We start from the raw sequence: 23,493 nt of genomic DNA on the forward strand, positions 1-23,493 counted from the left end.
GGCTAGTCTTGAACTCCTGGCCTCAGGTGATCTGCCTGCGTCGGCCTCCCAAGGTGCTGGGATTACAAACGTGAGCCACTGTGCCTGGCTGATTTTTTTTTGAACTGCATCACTGGCAAGCAAGTGAGCTTTTAAAAACAAATCAAGCTGTGGTTGGTGGTGGATGCCTATAATCTCAGCACTCTGGGAGGTCAAGGCAAGTGGATCACTTGAGGTCAGGAGTTCAAGACCAGCCTGGCCAACAAAGTGAAACCCCATCTCTACTAAAAATTCAAAAATTAGCTGGGCGTAGTGGTGGATGCCTGTAATCCCAGCTACTAGAGAGGCTGAGGCGGGAGAAATGCTTGAACCTGGGAGGTGGAGGTTGCAGTGAGGTGAGATGGTGTCACTGCACTCCAGCCTGGGCAACACAGTGAGACTCCGTCTCAAAAACAAAACAAAACACATACACACACACATACACACACACACACCCAGGGCTGGGCGCAGTGGCTCACACCTGTAATCCCAGCGCTTTGGAAGGCTGAGGTGGGTGGATCCACTGAGGTCAGGAGTTTGAGACCAGCCTGGCCAACATGGTAAAACCCCATCTCTACTAAAAAAAAAAAAAAAGAAAAAGAAATTAGCGGGGTGTGGTGGCACATGCCTGTGATACCAACTACTCAGGAGGCTGAGGGAAGAGAATCATCTGAACCTGGGAGGTGGAGGTTGCAGTGAGCCAAGATCGGGCCACTGTACTTCAGCCTGGGTGACGGAGACTCCATCTCAAAAACAAAACAAAAACCAAATTAAGTCTCCATTACTCCATGTTTAAAACCTTCTAAAGGCTTCCCACTATATTCAGAATAAAATTCAAACTCTTTACCATGGCCCACTGGTCCCTATGGGATCCTGACCCTATTCACCTCCCTGACCCCATCTGCTCTCCACACTGGCCTTTCCATGTCATGATCAGGTCAGGCTGCTTCCTGATGTGGGGAATTTGTACTTTTTCCCTCTGTCTGGAATGTTGCTCTCCAGATGTCCCAAGAGTTCACTCTATTTCATTATTTTAGTTTCTTTTTGGTTCTTAGCATATACAAAAGGCCTTCCCTTACCACCATCATCACTTTTTGTTCTCTGATCTTGATTTACTCTCCCTATAACATTTATCATTCTATACTAGCATATCTATTTATTTATTTTTTTGAGATGGGGTCTTGCTCTGTTGCCCAGGCTGGAGTACAGTGGCATGATCTTGGCTCACTGCAACCTCTGCCTCCCGGGTTCAAGCGATTCTCCTGCCTCAGTCTTCTGAGTAGCTGAGATTACAGGCACCCGCCACCACGCCTGACTAATTTTTGTATTTTTAGTAGAGACGGGGTTTCACCATGTTGGCCAGGTTGGTCTCAAACTCCTGACCTTGTGATTCACCCACCTCGGCCTCCCAAAGTGCTGGGATTACAGGTGTGAGCCACTGCGCCAGGCCCCAGGTGTCCTTTTCTGTTAGCACTAAGCCAACCATGTCAGCTAGGAGGAGAGACAAACCAAGGTGAGTTAAACACATTGAACTGTTTCAAGTGATTGAGTAGGACTTAGATAAAGTGGTGAGGGGTCCCCTTCTTTCTCTGTGTATTTCTCTTTATTATCTTATTCTGTTTCTGTGTCCCTTGATCTGTGTATACTTTATACTGCTCTAAGTGTTTTCTGGCTGAATCTATGTTTACTTAAAATTGAGGGGTGGATACCATCTGTAGGAGTTTGCTAAGGCTCCTGTAACAAATTACTACCAACTGGGTAGCTTCAAACAGTTCATTCTCTCACAGTTCTACAGGCCAGAAGCTTGAAAGCAAGGTGTCAGTAGGGTTAGTCCTTCTGAAGGCTCTGGGGGAAAATCCATTCCATGCCAGTGGTTGCTGGCAACCCCTGGCACTCCTTGGTTTGTAGCTGCATAAGTCCCATCTCTGCCTCTCCCTTCACAGGGCTGCCCCCTTTTCTCTGTGTCTTTCTTCTTCTGTCTCTTATAAGGACGCATGTCATTAGACTTAGGGTCCATCCTAATCTCAAGATAATCTCATCCTGAGATCTTTAGCTTAATTATATCTGCAAACACTCTTTTCCCAAATAAGGTCATATTCACTGGTTCTGGGTGGGCATGTCTTTTGGGGGGCCACCATTCAACCCACTACATCATCTTAGAGGCAAGAGGGTGAGGTAGGAATGAGTCAGATTTGCTTTTTCAGTCCTTCTGTTCTTTCCATCTTCCCTCCCCATCCCCACCCCAGCTGCTTTTCAGGGCTGGTAAGAAGGAGTGAGGGTTGAGGCAGAACCTTCTGTGGATGCTGACTATTTTGCTAGCTAGTCCTAGTGAGATGGTCAGCCCGGGCCATTCCCCCTTGGCTTCCTGGTCTGCCTTGGGCAGTGGCTTATGTGGCTCTGCCCACGCTCTGCCTATTTGCACATTTGCACCTGGACTCTGATCTCCTGAACCTGACCTGCCAAACCTGTTTCCACCCAACCTGAAGGACTCAGGGAACCTGCTTCCTTCCCTGGGGCCAGGGTTTGGCTTATTCCTTAGACTGGCTGGGCTCTGGGCTGATGGTAACACCAGAAATGGCTATTTCCAGCTCAGATCTCTCTCCTAAACACCAGGCCTTTTCATCCAACTGTTTCCCAAAGAGAAGACATCTACCTGGATATTTCCAAAGGCACCTTGAACACAACCCTTCCAGCACAGAACCTGTCCACTATCCTCTTCCCCGACTTGCCTTTCCTCCTGTATGCTTTGCTCACTGATCTCTACTTAACCTCTCTCTACCAGTTCCCCATAAGCCTTGTCACCACCCTTTCACCTCATGCCTCCCTAGAGTCACCAGATCTGACACCTCTTGCCTCCTGTATCTCTCTAAAACCATCTACTTACCATAACCTACTGCCTCTACCCTAGGCCAGACCATCACCCCTTCTCACCAACCTCGCAACTGATCTGGTCTGGACTCTCTGCCCTTTCTAATCCACTGTCTGTACTGCAGTCGGAATCATCTATATAAACACCTCACTCCCTGTCACATTCCTTCAACACTTCCCATTGCCCCTCAGCATTCTTTTTCTTGACCCTACAACCTCCACCTCCCAGGTTTAAGCGATTCTCCTGCCTCAGCCTCCCAAGTAGCTGGGATTACAGGTACGCATCACCATGCCCGGCTAATTTTTGTATTTTTAGTAGAGATGGGGTTTTGCCATGCTGGCCAGGCTGGTCTCAAACTACTGACCTCAGATGATTTGCCTGCCTTGGCATCCCAAAGTGTTGAGCATGAGCCACCACACAGATCAACCATTTCTTATTCAAATCTACAGTAGTTAAAAAAGAGAAACAGTAGGGTCAATTAAGTTAACCACCCAGGGGCTCATTTCTGTCCCCATTATGACTTAGTCTCCTTTCTATTATCTACAGATAATGTTACTAGAGAAGGAACCTTCTTGTGGAACCAGCCAAATGGCTGAGCTAGCTCCCCTGTGAGGGCATGAGGGAACTGTGTGATTCGAAAACACATACTGCCCGAAACCAACACCGTTAGGGATTGGTCCTGGATTTCATGTTTTTAGCACAGAGGATCTATGGAAGCACCAGCTCTACGACTAGAGAAGCTACAGAACTCCCAATTCTGGTTTCCTTTCTCTTCGAGGTTCTTCTGCTTTGATTCTTGCCATCACATGCCTACATTTCTCTTGGGATATGTTCCTCTGCCTTTAAAACCCAGGCCCTCCTTAGAATAGGAGACAGGCTGGCCTTTTCCAAAAGAATTTTACTAAATAAGAGAAGAAGCTAATGAAAGGAAAAAGAAGACAGAAATAAATCATGGAAAACACAAACCAACAAGACAAAGTCCGTTTTCTGAAGCCTGGCTTCTGGTTTCAGATTAATTACATTTTAGACCTCCAGGCTCCTTTCCTGGGTTCAGTATTACAGAACTCCCAGACTGTGGCCAGCATCAATTTCTTTTTATTTATTTATTTATTTATTTATTTATTTATTTATTTTATTTTTAAATTTTTTTTGAGATGGAGTTTTGCTCTTGTTGCCCAGGCTGGAGTGCAATGGCACGATCTCAGCTTATCACAACCTCCACCTCCCAGGTTCAAGCGATTCTCCTGCCTCAGCCTCCCTAGTAGCTGGGATGACAGGCATGTGTCACTGCACCCAGCTAATTTTGTATTTTTAGTAGAGCCGAGGTTTCTCCATGTTAGTCAGGCTGGTCTCGAACTCCCAGCCTCAGGTGATCCGTCCGCCTCGGCCTCCCAAAGTACTGGGATTACAGGCGTGAGTCACAGTGCCCGGTCTATTTATTTATTTTTTTGAGACGAAGTCTTGCTTTGTTGCCCAGACTGGAGTGCAGTAGCTTGATCTTGGCTCACTGCAATCTCCACCTCCCAGGTTCAAGCGATTCTTCTGCCTCAGCCTCCTGAGTATCTGGGACTACAGGCGCGTGCCACCACGCCCGGCTAAGATTTTGCATTTTCCGTAGAGATGGGGTTTCACTATGTTGACCAGATTGGTCTCGAACTCCTGACCTTATGATCTGCCTGCCTCGGCCTCCCAAAGTGCTGGGATTACAGGCGTGAACCACCGAGCCCAGTCAACCAGCACCAATCTCTTTTTATTTTTTCGCACATATAAAAACTCCATCCCTACGTTCAGACAAAAACCAACTCTCCATTTCACCTCTTCACCTAAAGCTTTCTTTTTTTTCTTTTCTTTATTTTTTTGAGACAGAGTCTTGCTCTATTGCCCATGCTAGAGTGTAGTGGCACAAACATGGCTCACAGCCTCGACCTCCTGGGCTCAAGCGATTTTCCTGCCTCAGCCTTTTCCAGAGTAGCCAGGACCATAGGTGTGCATCAACTGGCTAACTTTTTTTTTTTTTTTTTGGTAGAGGTGGGGTCTTGCCATGTTGTCCAGGCTCAAATGATCCTCCTGCCTTGGACTCTCAAAGTGCTGGGATTACAGGCATGAGCCACCATGCCTAGCCACCTATAGCTTTCTTGCTGCATCCACTTCTCTTCAACTAAATGGTGAAGAACTATCTTATATGTGGTTCTTTAATTGCAACAACCGTGCAAGGAAATTTCATCTGTGTAAGGGCTGGATTTGCCCTGGGATTTCTGGCATGGCCTGAGAGACAGTTCTTCCTTAGTGATGAGAATAACTGGAATAGAGAGAAGGGAACTTAACACATATGAAGCTCTCAACAAGTGCCAACACCTTCTATATTTAAATTTTAACAGGCTGGGCATGGTGGTTCATGCCTGTAATCCCAGCACTTTGGGCGGCCGAGCAGGCAGTTCACCTGAGGTCCGGAGTTCCAGACCAGTCTAGCCAATATGGTGAAACCCTGACTCTACTAAAAATACCAAAACTAGCCAGATATGGTGACGGGCACCTGTAGTCCCAGCTGCTTGGGAGGCTGAGGCAGGAGAATTGCTTGAGCCTCGGAGGTGGAGCTTGCAGTGAGTTGAATTGTGCCATTGCACTCCAGCCTGGGCGATGAGAGCGAAACTCCGTCTCAAATTTTTTTTTTTTTTTACCATAAGCCTTTGAGGTAGGTATCAACCAGTAGTAATATTTTGTAATCCCTCTTGAGGCTCAGAGGGGTTAAGTAACTTGCTCAAGGTCTTTATAGTTAAACTCCCAAACTAGGAGTGATGTTAGGGCTGGTTGATGACAAGTTTGTGGTCTAAACCATGTAGCTAAGAAGGGAGACGTGCCTTTGCTTTTTTAAAGGTGCAGGCTTTCCACCCTTCTTTGCTTGAAACGTTTCTTTCAATCTACAAACATTTGCTGAGCTCCTTTATGTGTGAACCTCTCTGGAATTAGGACATAGAAAAGTTTCATAGGCAAAGTCCTATATTCAGCTCTTCTGATTCTCTGAGTCCATGATTCGTTGGTATTTATTCTTCAGATACTGAGCATCTACTATGTCAGCTCAGAAATGTAGAGGACATTGGTCTAGGAGCTGGAGATGGAAGAGACTAACATAGAGAATCTAGAGTAAAAAACAGTTCCAAGTACTGCCACCATCATTACCTCCTGCTAGTCCCCTTCAAGTCTTTGAGGTCTTTCATGGGGTGCTGCTGGATAAGGCTGTTCCTAAGGGGACATAGGGAGTTTTCTTGGCATCTTTCACCATTTATTGTGGTTAGCACAGTCATCAGAAACACCTGGCAAGAGCACTAAGCTGAGGAAATGAGACAGGCACACAATGAAATAACAAAAACAGGGCAAGATTTTGAAGGAGGAGAAATTGCTTATGAAAAATTAATGGGAAAACACCCTAAAGCTTGTGATCCACTTCTATGCACTTTGTGGTTTCTAGATGGTCTTTGCACTTGGAGAAAGACTGTGGTTCAGAACATTCTAGGCCAGAGAAAAGGGCTGATTTATAATCCCAATATTGCTGCCAGTTTACTGTGTGATTCCAGGTGAATTATTCAACCTATTTATGTGTCAGCTCAGAAATGGAGTGATGTCAGTTTTGTCAGAATGTTTTTGGTGGGATCTCTGGTAAATGTTGAATGACAGCTATGCAATGTGCAGAACAGAACACTTTTGCTTTCTTCTCTGGGTCAGAATTTGACACATGGCTCAGAATTTGACACACAGCAGAGAACCCTTGGGAATCTGTGGTTTCCTGGGGTTAAAAAGAAAGCAAGAGACACCTGTTATTTGCACGGTGCTCTGTGTTCCCTGGTTTAAAAAGCACTTTCAGATATCATCACAACTGATCCTTACCACACCTGTGAAGGGGGAATTCGCGTTCCCATTTTATAGACGAGGAAACAGGTCATAGAGTCAATGTAATTCAATGGTGCTTTCTTTTTTTTTTTATATTTTGCCTCAGCTACGCATAACTTTTTTTTCACCTCAATACTCTGTGATAAGGGACCATCACAAATGTTATCACCAAACAACCGAAACACAACCTTCTTTTCTGGGGGCACCTCTTAGCCCCGCACAGATGTCAAACCCAGAGTCGACAGCACACAGCTGTGTATCACCAGACATTCCAAACAAGCCACCACACCAAGAAATCCTCTTCGTGTTTATTATGCACCAATGTCTGGGAGTACTTTGGAATGGACTGGCTTCTCTAAAGAAAGTTATTTGTGTTCGTTTGGGGGATAGCCAGCTAAGATTCAACGTTGTTGTTTTTTTTTGTTTTGTTTCTGTGAGAGTAGGAAGGCCGTGAAAACAGAGGTTGTTTAGAGAATTGGCTTGGGACAATAATCATTTAGAAGCTTTAGGCACATAACCAGCTAAGTGTCCATCCATATCAAGCTGATTGAACAGAATCTCCTCTTTTTGGGGGTGGTGATTGTGAACTGTAGGGCCCTGTTCCCCCATGGACAAAGGAAGCCCCCCACTCCTAAAGGTCCCAGCAGAACAGGCCCTGCATATATAGGGCCTGTCTAGAGCCAGGGCCTCCATCTGGGTGTTGGAGAGTTGGTTCTGCTCAGCCCAGTTTTGGGGTGAACGATGATGCAGTTAGGGTAGCCTAGGAAGGGAGTTTTTCAACCTCTGTTCCCAGCTGGGTCTCTGGCGAGGCGGGAAGCACCCAGGGTCTTCCTGGCCCTAGAGCCTGCAGGCTCCAGGCCGGCCCCTTGGATCTCACCACGAGGAAGGCACCCTGCTGCCTGTACTTATTTGCGTCCAAGAGTTTGCATTGAGATTGGCGCTCGCCTACCCGGTCAGCCCCAGGGGGCAGAGGTAGGAAAGGAGGACCTGTCTCGCGGTGGACAGGTGACGGGGTACACTGGGTGGGGCAAGAGGTGCTGGGGAGAGGCTGAGCCCCAGCCCCCACTCTAATTCTCTAACTGCCCCTGGTCCGCATTTGAGCGCAGGCCTCTGCCTCGGCCAGGACCCTGGCTCCAGGGCCCTCCACTTCCAGCGAGGCCCCCCACCCTCCCTCCCACTCTCCTTCCCCTCCCCCTCCCCCCCAATTCCCGCTGGTCCCGCAGCGCTCGGGCCTCCCCGGGCCTCCCCCGGCCCGGCCCACTAGGCTTCGCTAGCCTGGCGCTGGGGGCGGGCACCAGCCCCCACCCCTCGGCGTCCCCTCCCCTTCACTTCCCCCTCCCCCTGTCCCCTCCCTTCCCTCCCTTCCCCCCCGTGGCGAGGCAGCAGCGGAGGCGGCGGCGGCAGCGGCGGTCGAGGCTGAGGCTGAGGAGGCGGCGGCGGCGGCGGGCGGGGCTCGGCTCGGGCTCCGCGGGCGGGCGGGCGGACATGGCGGCCAACATGTACCGGGTCGGAGGTAGGCAGGCTCAGCCCGACCCGGCCCGTGTGGGAGCGGGCTCCGGGACCGGGGGGCCGGGGCGAGCGCACGCCAACTGCCGGGAGCCACTGGCGCCGGGGCTGAGGTCGCAGGGGGCGGGGGCGCCGGGGCCCGCAGAGGGGCCAGGACTCCCCACCCCCACCCCACCCCTCCCCTCCCCCCACGGGGGCTCGCGAGGGGCCGGGGCCACCTTCACCCTCGCACCCCGCCAGGTGTTTAGGGCCAGGCCTCTACTTGGGGGTACGAATTACCAGACACCTCCCTCCACGAAACCCTCATGGTGGTGGGGCCCGTCGAGCCCCCTGAGAAGGTGGCCTTCTCGCGTGGCTTCTAGGCGCTGGAGAGGATGAGGGGACATCCCCTCCCCTGCTTCTTCCCCACTCAGTGGGAGCCTGGGGTGGGGGTGGGGGTGGGGGCGGTGGGGGCCCAGCCAGGGGCCCAGCTGGACAGGCCTGTTTGCGGGCCGGGGCCCTGCACCTCGCCTTCCTCGGCCCCCCTCCTTTCGTTTCTGGTCCAGCCCCCCACGAATGGGGCTTCGTGGGACCTGGGAACCTCAGCCGGAGGTGGGGAGTTGAGCTCTGCCTGGACGTTTGCTCTGCTGCCTGCCTCCTTCCCAGTCTGCGGAAGAGAGAAATAAGGTCAAACAAACTTTCTCCCTACTCACGACGCCCTCCTCCCTCTTTCCTGGTAAAATAATAATTCAGATAAGTGGCGTGTTTGTATGAGAGACTGGCTCTTCCTTCTCCGCTCATTAGCTGAGCTTCTGATGGATGGTGGTGGGAATGGCCTGGCTAAATGAGGCCACTTTGCAGAAGACAGCGGCGAAAGAGCGACTAAGATAGACAATAACAATGCAGCTGCCTTTGAGATAAACACACAGTGGGAAGTTTCCAGCGAGCCTATCAGATGAGAGGAAAAGCCACACTTGAAAAATGTTATCTTTTTAGTTGAAAGCCTGCAGCAATTTCTTAATCATAAGACATTAAATGGATCTGGATTAAATATGGTAAAAGGGTAAAAAAGATGGTGATATCACCCCCAGGGCACTTTGCCTCTTATAATTGATCCCCCTGACCCGCTTTTTTCCTCATCTTCCCAGGTAGAGCTGTGGAAAAGTTTGTTAGTGTTCTTCCTCTTACCTGTTCTGCTCATCTGATTTTTTTTTTTTTAAGTAGCGATTGAAATGTAGGTTGGACTGTGAAGCCTTTCTCCATGCTCTGAATGTGTCTTAGGTCAATAGTTTTATGTGAGAAGCAGCCTCCAGGGCAAATTGTATTGGAGGAAAAAGATGTGGAAGTAGTTATAGTACAGAGGACACATGTTTAGTGTGCCCCGACTACCCAGTGATAAGAGGTGTCTCTTTTGTTTATTATTAAAGAAATGACATATTGGGACAGAAGTCTAGGAGAAACTGATGAAACATTAATTGAAATGAAAATGCCAAGAAAATAAAGGTCCGTGAATAGTAGGCACATGAGAGAATATATTAAGGCTGCATTATTATGTTTGCTTTTACCAGTGAATGAATTATGAGCTTAATTTCAAACGTGAATTGCCTAACATAAAAAGTCTTGGATTGACAAATCTGAACTTTCTGTTGAAAATATTAAGTTCTGTACTTCCTTTAATTACAGATTATGTCTACTTTGAGAATTCCTCCAGCAACCCATACCTAATAAGAAGGATAGAAGAACTCAACAAGGTATATACACTGAGTGTTCTTAATTTTAATTTAAAAAATATTTATTTTCCCTTAACGGGTAATTAGGTAAAGGGTGGCCTGGTGCGGAGGCTCATGCCTGCAATCCCAGTAAATTGGGAGGCCTGGTGGGTGGATAACTTGAGCCCAGGAGTTTGAGACCAGCCTGTGCAACATAGACCCCATCTCTATTTTTTTTTTTTTTTTTGAGACGGAGTCTCGCTCTGTCACCCAGGCTGGAGTGCAGTGGCCGGATCTCAGCTCACTGCAAGCTCCGCCTCCCGGGTTCCCGCCATTCTCCGGCCTCAGCCTCCCGAGTAGATGGGACTAAAGGCGCCCGCCACCTCGCCCGGCTAGTTTTTTTTTTTTGTATTTCTTAATAGAGACGGGGTTTCACCGTGTTAGCCAGGATGGTCTCGATCTCCTGACCTCGTGATCCGCCCGTCTCGGCCTCCCAAAGTGCTGGGATCACAGACTTGAGCCACCGCGCCCGGCCTATTTTTTTTTTTTTTTAAATTTTTTAATCAAGGTTGGGCTTGCCTTGAACTCCTTACCTCAGGTAATCCACCCACCCCAGCCTCCCAAAGTGCTGGGATTACAGGTGTGAGCCACTGCGCCTGACCAGCGTTTATATAATGGAGGCACCAGAAAGCAGTCGTAAGCTACATGGACCATAGATTTTCTAATGATGCTTTGTTTTCCTTCAGACTGCTTTGAGGGTTGTGTGGCTTATGAGACTTCATAGTGTTAAAATCTTTGAGTCTGTCTAGCTAATACCTTTCCCTCAAAATGCCATCTGGTTACTTGTTCAGTTTTGTCCTGGGAAGGCAAGCCTGACCTAGGACGTTCCTACTTTAAAGAGCCTTGAGACCTTGGTTTGTTTTGGGAATATCTCAGGGAATTTGCATTATTTTTATTTTATTCCAGAGACAGGGAGACAGGGTCTGACTCTGTCATCCAGGCTAGAGTTCAGTGGTATGATTATAACTCGCTGTAACCTTGAACTCCTGGACTCAAAGCAATCCTCCTGCCTCAGCCTCCCAAGTAGCTGAGTTTACAGGCATACTCCACCATGTCCGGCTAATTTTTAGCAGAGACGGGATTTCTCCATGTTGATCAGGCTGGTCTCTAACTCCTGACCTCAGGTGATCCACCGCCTTGGCCTCCCAAAGTGCTGGGATTACAGGCATGAGCTACCGTGCCTGGCTTCCTTTTCTCAAAACGACTGTGCTACTGCATTTGCCTGTGTTAGTTGTCGCCCAGGCTGGAGTGCAGTAGCATAGATCCCGGCTTACTGCAACCTCCTCCTCCCGGGTTCAAGTGATCTCCCTCAGCCTCCCAAGTAGCTGGGATTACAGGCGCCCGCCACCAGGCCCAGCTAATTTTTTTGTGTTTTAGTGAAGACAGGGTTTCACCATGTTGGCCAAGCTGGTCTCGAACTCCTGACGTCAAGTGATCCACCCACCTTGGCCTCCCAAAGTGCTGGGATTACAGGTGTGAACCACCACACCCAGCCTAATTTTTAAATTTTTTGTAGAGATGGCGTCTCACTATGTTGCCCAGGCTAATCTAGAACTCCTGTCCTCAAGCAGACCCCCATCTTGGTCTCTGAAAGCACTGAGAGATTTTACATTAAAAAAAAAAAATTTAGTCTTTGAGACCACCAAATGAAGAGAATGGCCTCAAGTTTAGATCAGTCTGTGGGTGGGAACTGTTGGCATGTGATTCTGATCTTTTATGTTCTTGATGTATAAGAATTGAGGCAACTCGGCCGGGCGCGGTGGCTCAAGCCTGTAATCCCAGCACTTTGGGAGGCCGAGACGGGCGGATCATGAGGTCAGGAGATGGAGACCATCCTGGCTAACACGGTGAAACCCCGTCTCTACTAAAAATTACAAAAAACTAGCCGGGCGAGGTGGCGGGTGCCTGTAGTTCCAGCTACGCGGGAGGCTGAGGCAGGAGAATGGCGTGAACCCGGGAGGCGGAGCTTGCAGTGAGCCGAGATGTGGCCACTGCACTCCAGCCTGGGTGACAGAGCAAGACTCCGTCTCAAAAAAAAAAAAAAAAAGAATTGAGGCAACTCCAAACTATTTACTGTATCAGTTTAATTAGAAAGTTAATTAGATTGAAATAGAAATCTTGACCTATGAGAGCCTGTATTCTTTGGCGGTCACTGCCCCTCTCTGACCTCCACTTTTGCTGAAAGCAGGTGGGAGCTCTGCCTTGCTTACTTGGCACAAAGTACAGTGGGCTCTTGGTTGTTTCTCCCTGCAACCACCTTAGGAGGACCATTTATTTGTATCCACCCTACCCCTCACCCCTTGCTCTTTTTTCCATATCATTTATCACCTCCAAATATACTTACTGTGTTTGTTTTCATTACCTGTCTTCCTAGAGTGTCAGCTATAGTGATCTTCTCTGTTTTGTCCAGTTATGCATTCTGAATGCCTTAGAATAGTTGTTGGCACATAGTTAAAGGCATTCACTAAATACTTGTTGAATTAATTTCTGAAATGTCTGATGTTAATGCTTATACATACATAGCTTTACTGTTTACCAACTGCTTCAGTTCATTCATTTTGAAGGTAATTTTGAGGACCTTCTACCAGCCAGGTACTTTTAGACAGTGAGAATGCAAGGATGATAAACAGGTCTAGTGCAGACAGACATCAACCATATAGTCCCACAAGTAAAAATAAAATTGCAGCTGTGCTAAGTTTAGAAATGTCACAGCATGGTGCCCTGGAAACCTAACCTGGGATTCACATTTGTTACCCTTTTGAGCCTCACATAACCTTACACCTTAAGGTACCTAGATCATGCGTTGTTGTCTTGAGGCACACGGTAGCTAAATGATTGGGTTGCACATCTAGGTGAACATGGATTATTTCACACTCCTTTATCATTTCATTGCCATTTACTTCCAAAATGCCCCCGTCCTCCATCCTCATCTCCTCCCTCCCCCTACCTGTTGTCAGCACAGAGTCATCCATGTAATAGCGAGTCTCTGGGGCTGGGGGATGACTGTGTTGTGAGAGATGGGATTCTTTGTAATTTCACAAAATGGTAGTTTGAATGGCTAATTGAAATATTTACATAGGGGCCGGGCGCGGTGGCTCAAGCCTGTAATCCCAGCACTTTGGGAGGCCGAGACGGGCGGATCACGAGGTCAGGAGATCGAGACCATCCTGGCTAACCCGGTGAAACCCCGTCTCTACTAAAAAATACAAAAAATTAGCCGGGTGAGGTGGCGGGCGCCTGTAGTCCCAGCTACTCGGGAGGCTGAGGCAGGAGAATGGTGTGAACCCGGGAGGCGGAGCTTGCAGTGAGCTGAGATCCGGCCACTGCACTCCAGCCTGGGTGACAGCGCGAGACTCCGTCTCAAAAAAAAAAAAAAAAAAAAAAAAGAAATATTTACATAGGATCTTTATTTCTGAAGGGATGTGAAAAAGATATCTTATTTTAGGCAATTCATTAAGCAAATACTATTGAGTACCTGTTATGTACCAGCCACTATGCTAGGCTGAGAGACAGAACTGTGAACAAGATGGACATGGTCTCTACCCATACATGGTCTACATTCTCATGAGGGAGACACCTGGAAAGACAAGTTGACGGGCATAAAGAAAATAGTAATAGTAATGCATTGTGTTAACTTGCAAGAAGGCAAGTGCCTCGACACAGAGAATGACAGGTCATTTCCTTTAGGTAGGGTGGGAGAGGACATTGAAGTTGAGGCCTAAAGGATGAGGAAGAGGGAACCATGGCAAGAGAAGCCAAAGGAGTATTCTAGATAAAGGCCCTGGGAAGATCAGAGGTGAAATTGGCTAGGTACGGAAAGTTAAAACATGATGGGAAAATCCAAATAATGATTTAAAAATACTTGAAGACAGGCATGGTGGCTCAGGCCTGTAGTCCCAGCTGCTCAAGAGGCTGAGGCAGGAGGATTGCTTGAGACTGGGGGTTTGAGACCAGCCTGTGCAACATAACAAGACCCCCCATGTCTTAAAAAAACCAAAACAAGGCAGGATGCGGTGGCTCACGCCTGTAATCCCAGGACTTTTGGAGGCTGAGGTGGGTGGATCACCTGAGAGGAGTTTGAGACCAGCCTGGCCAATGTGGTGAAACCCTGTCTCTACTAGAAATACAAAATTAGCTGGGCGTGGTGGCACATGCCTGTAATCCCAGCTACTTGGGAGGCTGAGGCAGGAGAATTGCTTGAACCCAAGAGGCGGAAGTTGCAGTGAGCTGAGATCGCGCCATTGCACTGCAGCCTGGGCAACAGAGTGAAACTCCCTCTCAACAAACAAAAAAACCAAAACAAAACCACCTCTGAACTGAAAATACTTACTCTGTTCTGATTGATAAGCTAGGAAAAAAAGGCTACTTGGGAGGCTGAGGCAGGAGGATCGCTTGAACCAGGGAGTTGGAAGTTGCAGTGAGCCGAGATCACGCCACTGCACTCCAGCCTGGCAACAGAACGAGACTCCATCTAAAAAAAAAAAAAAAATATATATATATATGTAAATGAACTCTTAATTGCTGTAATGCACTTAGCCTCAAACCTTGTACTTATTTCATTAAATGCCGTTAACAGTTGCAGACTGGCACTGGGCTGTAGACCCATGAGTAACAATGCTTCAGAAGAATGCTGGAGAGGGTGTGTTTGTAGAGGGGAAGAGGAATATGGTAGCCATAAGCTACCTAGTAGCCAAGTGAGTGCATGGTCAAGAAGAGACTATTTATGGCCGGGGCAGTGGCTCACGCCTGTAATCCCAGCACTTTAGGAGGCTGAGGCGAGTGGATCAGGAGGTCAGGAGATCAAGACCATCCTGGCTAACACGGTGAAACCTCGTCTCTACTAAAAATACAAAAAATTAGCTGGGCATGGTGGCAGGCGCCTATACTCCTAGCTACTCAGGAGACTGAGGCAGGAGAAGGGCGTGAACCCGGGAGGCGGAGCTGGCAGTGAGCCGAGATCGCGCCACTGCACTTCAGCCTGGGTGACAGAGGAAGACTCCGTCTCAAAAAAAAAAAAAAAAGGAGAAGAGACTATTTATTTTGAACTATGCTCCCCGCCCCCTAAGCAAGTTTTAATAATAATTTAATTAGCTTTGTATAGCATCCCTATTGGAGGAACTCACTAGTGAGGCAGAAAAAAATATGCCTAGAAACTATTGATTTGGATTTTTTATTTTATTTTTTTGAGGTGGAGTGTCACTCTGTCACCCATGCTGGAGTGCAATGGTGTGGTCTTGGCTCACTGCAACCTCCACTTCCCAGGTTCAAGCAATTCTTCTGCCTCAGCCTCCTGAGTAGCTGGGACTACAGGTGTGTGCCACCACACCTGGCTAATTTTTGTATTTTTAGTAGAGACGGGGTTTTACTATGTTGGCCAGGCTGGTCTAGAACTCCTGACCTCGTGATCCCCCTGCCTTGGCCTCCCAAAGTGTTGGGATTACAGGCGTAAGCCACTGCGCCCAGCCTGGATTTTTAATATCTCAAGAAGAGACAAAAATCACATTGAAAATCCAAAGCAACAGTTTCAAGGCATATCTCAAAAAGACAAAATCTCAAGAAGACAGAAATGACTAAGAGCTTATATTTGAAGTCACTGATAGATTTTATTTTATTTACATGGAAATCCTGGCCTGTTCATTTAGCAGACTGCTGGATCATTATTTCTGGAGAATGTATTTGATCACAGTATTATGAAATATAGAAGCACTTTGGTTAGAAATTTAATATGATTTCAATTTTAAGGGGCACTGTTTCCACAGGACTATTTTTTAATCTAAAATACTGCTGCTGAACTTCATAAAATTGACACATTTACTGCAGAACTTATATATTCTTCTTTGTATTTGAGTATATCTGTAAGACCAGATAAATTTCTGAAAATTTGTTCTCACATTTATTTGAAAATGGAAATCACAATAGCATTTTATTATAATCTGTGTGTTTTTACAGGGAACTTTGTAATGAATGATTGACCTTCTTGAGAGCTCTCAGAATTCTAGAGAATAGGAGAGCAGGAGCCTGGGCCCCAGCTGCAGTAAATGACAGCATAACTGAATTTTTTTTGAAGCCATCATACTTTGGAAGAACCTAACTGAATATTGATTGCATTGTAGACTAGCCAAAAAGAAATGAGAGTTTCAGTGTTCATAACTCAAGGTTTTTAATATGTTTAGTTGTGGAGGTAAACTAAGTACTGCTTTAGAATATTGACTCTTAAGAGATTCGTAGACTTCCTTGGGCTAGAGAATGCCTTTCCAGGTCACCTGGTCTATTCGGTATTATGGCTACTTCCCACCTGCAGAGCTTCACTGTCCATGGAACATGGGATACTTAGGGGAGGGCTTGGTGATTTTACACTTAGCTTGTGCTTTCTGGGAATGGGTTTGGACAAGGTATGTTTACATGACTGAAATAAATTATTTCCGTCAGTTGTGGCTTTAAAAACTGGGGGGATTAGTTTCTTTTTCTTTTTTTTTTTTTTAAGGCTAGTTAATTGAAGCAGTGGGGGGGATTAGTTTCTTAAAGCTAATCAGTGTTAACTGTGTCTGGCTTTAATCATTAAAGGGTCTAATCAGTTTAGTTTAGTTAATGCCAGTATTATATGTTTGACATTCCAGTTGTGCTTGGAAGCAGAACAAATGTTGCTCATCCTTATTTGAATTTTTTAGCTCTGTGGTTATCCTGCAGTTGTAGTTGGCACCAGTATTAATGAGCATGATCATGTAATTGTGCTGTATCTTGTTTTGTTTTATAAATTATTTGACTCTAATATTCAGTACAAATGACTTTTATTTTTCTTATCTCTTAGACTGCAAGTGGCAACGTGGAAGCAAAAGTAGTATGCTTTTATAGACGACGTGATATTTCCAACACACTTATAATGCTCGCAGATAAGCATGCTAGTAAGTTGTTTTTCTCTGATTAAAAAAATGTTTAAGTCTTGTGTTTTTCATAATGAGGTGCAGACATGCTTTTTCTTACCTGAAGCCTTTTGCTCGTCCATTTATCTTGTAGTTTTGATGGGAGTAAAATAAGTGATACTAACTGAAACCAAACACTGGTGTTTGGTTTTAGTGTATATATGTGTGTGTGTGTGTGTGTGTGTGTGTGTGTGTGTGTGTATATAACTTTTTTTTTTTTGGAGACAAAGTTTGCTTTGCCACCCAGGCTGGAGTGCAGTGGTGTGATCATGGCTCACTGCAGCCTCAAAATCACGGGCTCAAGTGAGCCTCCTGCCTCATCCTTGCAAAGGGCTGGGATTACAGGTGTGAGCTATCAGGCCTGGCCTAGTATATAGTTTTTTAGGTTGCATCACATTTATTAATTGGTGAAAATGTTGACATAGAAACCTTCGTAAACAGGCTTTAGCAAATGATCTGGGCAGTGTCTTGCCATCTCCTGTTTTCAGTGGTGGATTTTTCTTTTGAATAGAGATGGAGTCTTGCTATGTTGCCCAGGCTGGTCTTGAACTCTAGGCCTCAAGTAATCTCTCACCTTGGCCTCTCAAAGTGCTGGGATTACATGCATGAACTGCTGGGCCTGGCCCACTGGTGGTTTTGTAAGGATACAAATAGGAGGAAATTTATACTTCACTGTTCTGGAGGATGTTTTCTCTCCGCTAGAATAGCTGAATAATACTTAGTGTTTTTGGCGAGGGAACTAGGTCTTGCTCTGTTGCCCAGGCTGGAAAGTGCAGTGGCACAATCATGGCTCACTGCAGCCTCGACCTCCCAGGCTTAAGCAATACCCCCACCTCAGCCTCCAGAGTAGCTGGGTCCACAGGTGTGTACCACAACACCAGGCTAATTAAAAAAAAAAACGCGTGTTACAGAGATAGTCTCCCTATGTTTCTCAGGCTGGTCTGGAACTCTTGGGCTCAAGTGATCCTCCTGCCTTGGCTTTCCAAAGTGCTGGGATTATTGGTGTGAGCTACCATGCCCAGCCAGATTTTTTTTTCCCCCCATCTTTTAAGTTCAGGGGTACATGTGCAGGATGTGCAGGTTTCATTATTTTATTTATTTTATTTATTTATTTTGAGACGGAGTCTCGCTCTATCACCCAGGCTGGAGTGCAGTGGCACTATCTCGGCTTACTGCAACCTCTGTCTCCTGGGTTCAAGTGATTTTCCTGCCTCAGCCTCCCAAGTAGCTGGGATTACTGGCTAATTTATGTATTTTTAGCAGAGACAGGGTTTCACCACGTTGGCCAGGCTGGTCTCGAATTCCTGATCTCAGGTGATCTACCTGCCTTGGCCTCCCAAAGTGCTGGGATTATAGACATGAGCCACCACTCCTGGCCTATTATTTTGATTATTATTATTATTTTTTGAGACGGAGTTTTACTCTTGTTGCCCAGGCTGGAGTGCAATGGCGTGATCTAGGCTCACCACAACCTCCACCTCCCGGGTTCAGGCGATTCTCCTGCCTTAGCCTCCCTAGTAGCTGGGATTACAGGCATGTGCCACCATGCCTGGCTAATTTTGTATTTTTAGTGAGGTGAGGTTTCTCCATGTTGGTCAGGCTAGTCTTGAACTCCCGACCTCAGGGGATCCGCCCACCTTGGCCTCCCAAAGTGCTGGGATTACAGGCATGAGCCACCACGCCCGACCTTAAGTTTAAAGAAAATTTTAGCCAGTTTGAATTTTCAAAAGAACAATAAACACACTGAAGTGATTTAAATTTCAAGACAGAAAGTACATTATGTTGAAAGCTATTTTTTTTCTCTACAAAAATGTAGTGAGACTCTAGGAACTTATGTAGGTGGATTTTGCAGTTTGATACTTTGTTTCTTTTTTTTTTTTTTTGAGATGGAGTCTGGCTCTGTCACCCAGGCTGGAGTGCAATGACATGATCTCTGCTCATTGTAACCTCTGCTTCCCAGCTTCAAGTGATTCTCCTGCCTCAGCCTCCCAAGTAGCTGGTATTATAGGCGTGCACCACCAAGTCCCGCTAAGTTTTGTATTTTTAGTGGAGACGGGGTTTCACCATGTTGGCCAGGCTGGTGTTGAACTCCTGACCTCAAGTGATCCGCCCACCTTGGGAGTGCTGGGATTACAGTTGTGAGCCACCACACCCGGCCAGTTTGATGCTTTGATTTATAATCACTATGGTCTTGAGGACCCTGAAGCTTTTGAAATGTTCTGGTATGGGTATAAGGAAGGCTGCTATTTGCAAAGGTTTGTTCTGAGTTTGCTTGAGGGTCGTTGCCCCACTGTGTTGTAGATTTAGCCAGTCAAGTTAGTTGTCTCATAAGTTAAATTCTTACTGTATTTTCTTCTGTAGTTCATAGTGTTTTTCTGTTTCTGTATAGAAAGTGTTCATTATTTCAGTTAATTGCTGACATGTAAAAGAAAAAAGTGTTCATTATGATATGAGTTCTGTCATGTTTACAAATTATATATTCAACATATCAGGGCTTCACATTTGCTACTGATAATGAGAACAAAATATTGCTTTAAAAGCACCAGGCTCCTAGCCTCAAGGGATCCTCACAAAGTGCTGGGATTACAGGTGTGAGTCACCATGGCTGGTCCCAAATTGCTTTTTTTGTCCCCCTTTATGCTTTTTTTTTTTTTTTTTTGGAGACAGGGTCTGGCTCTGTTGCCCAGGCTGGAGTGCAGTGGCAGGATCATAGCTCACAGCAGCCTTGAATCAAGCCTTGGCACAAAGGATCTTCCTGCCTCAGCCTTTAGAGTAGCTGGGAGTACAGGTGCATCCCACCATGCCTAGCTAATTAAAAAACATTTTTTTGGTAGAAATGGGGTCTTGTTATGTTGCCAGGGTAGGTCTCAAACTCTTGGCCTCAAGCAATCCTCCCATCTCGGCCTCCCAAAATGTTGAGATTACAGGTGTGAGGCACCACATCCAACCAGCAACAACCTTAGAACCTAGATTATGAGCATGATTAAATCCAAAGTATATGAATATAAATGAGATTTTAAAAAATATTTTATTTATTTATTTATTTAGAGACAGAGTTTCACTCTTGTTGCCCAGGCTAGAATGGAATGGCATGATCTCGGCTCACTGCAACTTCCACCTCCCATGTTCAAGCAGTTCTCCTGCCTCAGCCTCCCAAGTAGCTGGGATTTACTTTCAAAGGCAACTATATATCTAGGAATGGTGGAGTTAGATGTATCTTACTGTATTTCTGTCGTATTGACTAAAACATCAGGTGCAGAAAGCACATAAAGTTGAAGAGTTCATGTTTTATGAGGAGTTTTTTAGGGAGGGTTAATGGAGAAAGTGTTATTAGAATGAGTTCAAAACTGGAGTCCTGAGTGTGGATGCCACTTAATTTTCCTGAACTTTAGTTTTTCCATTTAAAAAACTTCTGATTGGGCCGGGCGCGGTGGCTTAAGCCTGTAATCCCAGCACTTTGGGAGGCCGAGGCGGGTGGATCACGAGGTCAGGAGATCGAGACCATCCTGGCTAACACGGTGAAACCCCGTCTCTACTAAAAAGATATGAAAAATTAGCCGGACGAGATGGCGGGCGTCTGTAGTCCCAGCTACTCGGGAGGCTGAGGCAGGAGAATGGCGTGAACCCGGGAGGCGGAGCTTGCAGTGAGCCGAGATCGCGCCACTGCAGTCCAGCCTGGGCGGCAGAGCGAGACTCCGTCTCAAAAAAAAAAAAAAAAAAAAAAACTTCTGATTATGGACTCTTTTTTTATTTTTTGAGATAGAGAGTCTCGCTCTGTTGCCCAGACTGGAGTGCAGTGGCACAATCTTGTCTCACTGCAGCCTCCCTGGTTCAAGCAATTCTGATACCTCAGCCTCCCAGGTAGCTGAGAGTACCGGCGCATGCCACCACGCCTGGCTAATTTTTGTATTTTTAGTAGAGATGGGGTTTTACCATGTTGGCCAGGCTGGTCTCCAACTCCTGGGATCTCAAGTGATCCTCCTGCCTTGTACTCCCAAAGTGCTGTGAGAGCCACTGCGCCTGGCCATTATGGACTCTTTTTCTTTTTTTTTATTTTTTGAGACGGAGTTTCTCTCTTGTTGCCCAGGCTGGAGTGCAGTGCCACGTGATCTCAGCTTACCGTAACCTCTACCTCCCAGGTTCAAGCGATTCTCCTGCCTGAGCCTCCTGAGTAGCTGGAAGTACAGGCATGCGCCACCACGCCTGACTAATTTTGTAGTTTTAGTAGAGACGGGGTTTCTCCATATTGGTCAGGCTGATCTCGAACTCCCGACCTCAGGTAATCTGCCCACCTCTGCCTCCCAAAGTGCTGGATTACAGGTGTGAGCCACTGCGCCCGGCTTACAGACTCTAAAAAAAAAAAACAAACTTATTATTACAGAAAACTTTCATCATGTACAAGCAGAGAAGAATACAATATGCCTGGTGTTTCCATCACTGTGTATTAACAGTGATCCATACATGATCAATTTTTATTCATCTAGACCCCTACTCGCTAGCCCGTTATTTTGAAGCACATCAAAGAAGCCTTACCTTTTTATCTGTAAATATTTCAGTACTTACTTGTAAAAGGTCATAACGTCTTTCAGTCTTAAAGTGTCCAAGTGTGTAAGGAACTCTCATGCCGTTTACTCAGATTCAACAGTTGTTAACATTTTGCCCTATTGGCTTTATCATGCTATATATATATATATATATATTTTTTTTTTGAGACGGAGTCTCGCTCTGTTGCCCAGGCTGGAGTGCAGTGGCCGGATCTCAGCTCACTGCAAGCTCCGCCTCCCGGGTTCCCGCCATTCTCCTGCCTCAGCCTCCCAGGTAGCTGGGACTACAGGCGCCCGCCACCTCGCCCGGCTAGTTTTTTGTCTTTTTTGGTAGAGATGGGGTTTCACCGTGTTAGCCAGGATGGTCTTGATCTCCTGACCTCGTGATCCGCCCGTCTCGGCCTCCCAAAGTGCTGGGATTACAGGCTTGAGCCACCGCGCCCGGCCATATCATGCTGTATATAATGCAAACATACATATATTATTTTCTGAACCATTTAAGAGTAAGTTGGAGACTTCAGTGTATTTTTTTTTTTGAGATGGAGTCTAGCTGTTGCCCATAGTTGAATAAAAAATTACATAAACCCAACACTTTGGGAGGCTGAGGCAGGATGATTACATGAACCCAGCAATTAGATACCAGTCTGGACAGCACAGGAAGATCCCATTTCAACAACAACAAAAAGAAAAGATTAGTTGTGTGTGATAGCACACAGCTCTGGTCCCAGCTACTCAGGAGACTGAGGCAGGAGGATTGCTTGAGCCCAGGAGATTGAGGCTGCAGTGAGCTGTGTGTTCACACCACTGCACTCCACCCTGGGTGACAAAGGGAGACCTTTTCTCTTGGCAGGGAAAAATGGATTAAGAGACCTAGAAAATAAGTCCAGAAGCCATAAGTTTTTTTTTTTTTTTTTTTTTTTTTTTTTTTTTTTTTTTTTTTTTTTTTTTTTTTGAGACGGAGTCTCGCTGTTGCCCAGGCTTGAGTGGCTCACTGCAATCTCCACCTCCTGGGTTAAAGCAATTCTCCTGTCTCAGCCTCCCGAGTAGCTGGGATTATAGGTGTGCACCACCATGCCTGGCTAATTTTTGTATTTTTAGTAGAGATTGGGTTTCGCCATGTTGGCCAGGCTGGTCTTGACCTCAGGTGATCTGCTCTCCTTGGCTTCCCAAAGTGCTGGGATTACAGGTGTGAGCCACCATGCCCAGCCTCATAAGAGTTAAGATATAAAAATAAATGGTGTCAGTTCAGAGCCAAAAATAAGAAACAAAAAAATGAGAAAAGGGGAGATTATTAAAAATAAAAACATTGTAAGTTGAGTTTAGTAACAATATGAAAGACCAAATGAAGATTCTTTTTTTCTTTCTTTTTGAGACAGAGTTTCACTCTGTCACCTAGGCTGGAGTGCAGTGGTGCAGTCTCGGCTCCCTGCAACCTCCACCTTGTGGGTTCAAGTGATTCGCCTGCCTCAGCCTTCTGAGTAGCTGGAACAACAGGTGCACGCCACCACTCCTGGCTAATTTTTGTATTTTTGTAGAGACTGGGTTTTGCCGTGTTGGCCAGCATGGTCTCGAACTTCTCACCTCAAGTGATCCACCTGCCTTGGCCTCCCAAAATGCTCGGATTAGAGGCATAAGCCACTTTGCATGGCCCCATCTTGTATTTTATTTATTTAGTTATATATAATTACAGTTCTACCTACAGAGGAGAGTGAGATAGGAGAATCACTTGAGTCCAGTATTTCAAGGTTGGAATGAGCTATGACTGAGCAATTGCATTCCAGCTTGGGCAATAGAGTGACACCTGTGTCTCTTAAAAAAAAAAAATTACAAACGATGAATAACTTCCTGACAAATAAAAAGAAAATTTAGGGCTGGGCGCAGTGGCTCACGCCTCTAATCCCGGCACTTTGGGAGCCGAGGTGGGTGGATCACTTGAGGTCAGGAGTTCAAGACCAGCCTGACCAACATGGTGAAACCCTGTCTTTATTAAGAATACAAAATTA

The 23,493-nt window shown here is 46.3% G+C and overlaps 1 protein-coding gene and 1 long non-coding RNA gene across 9 annotated transcripts in view; one reads left to right on the forward strand and one right to left on the reverse strand.

The window, feature by feature from the left end:
- Positions 1-23,493, forward strand: part of LOC105464917 (metastasis associated 1 family member 3) — a 261,198-nt gene that overhangs the window by 68,984 nt on the left and 168,721 nt on the right. For 4 of the 8 annotated variants that reach the window (XR_011611651.1, XM_071076623.1, XM_071076624.1 and 1 more), the window contains exons 1-3: positions 8,131-8,285; positions 9,941-10,008; positions 16,835-16,928. Coding sequence is in view for 7 of the 8 variants with exons in the window: in XM_071076623.1 (XP_070932724.1) it covers positions 8,258-8,285; positions 9,941-10,008; positions 16,835-16,928 (190 nt within the window). In the remaining variant the exon portion in view is untranslated. Of the gene's footprint in view, positions 1-8,129; positions 8,286-8,807; positions 8,945-9,940; positions 10,009-16,834; positions 16,929-23,493 lie in introns of those variants that run through there. The other 4 variants (XM_071076621.1, XM_071076622.1, XM_071076626.1 and 1 more) reach the window with 3 other exon arrangements.
- Positions 8,787-23,493, reverse strand: part of LOC105464916 (uncharacterized) — a 51,663-nt gene continuing 36,956 nt past the window's right edge. Inside the window, exons 6-7 of the long non-coding RNA XR_011611652.1 lie at positions 21,067-21,296; positions 8,787-8,924 (exon numbers count right to left, since the gene is read on the reverse strand). This is a non-coding gene — a long non-coding RNA (uncharacterized lncRNA). The remainder of the gene's footprint in view (positions 8,925-21,066; positions 21,297-23,493) is intronic.

Source organism: Macaca nemestrina, chromosome 13 (assembly GCF_043159975.1).
Source record: "Macaca nemestrina isolate mMacNem1 chromosome 13, mMacNem.hap1, whole genome shotgun sequence".
Taxonomy (NCBI): Eukaryota; Metazoa; Chordata; class Mammalia; order Primates; family Cercopithecidae; genus Macaca; species Macaca nemestrina.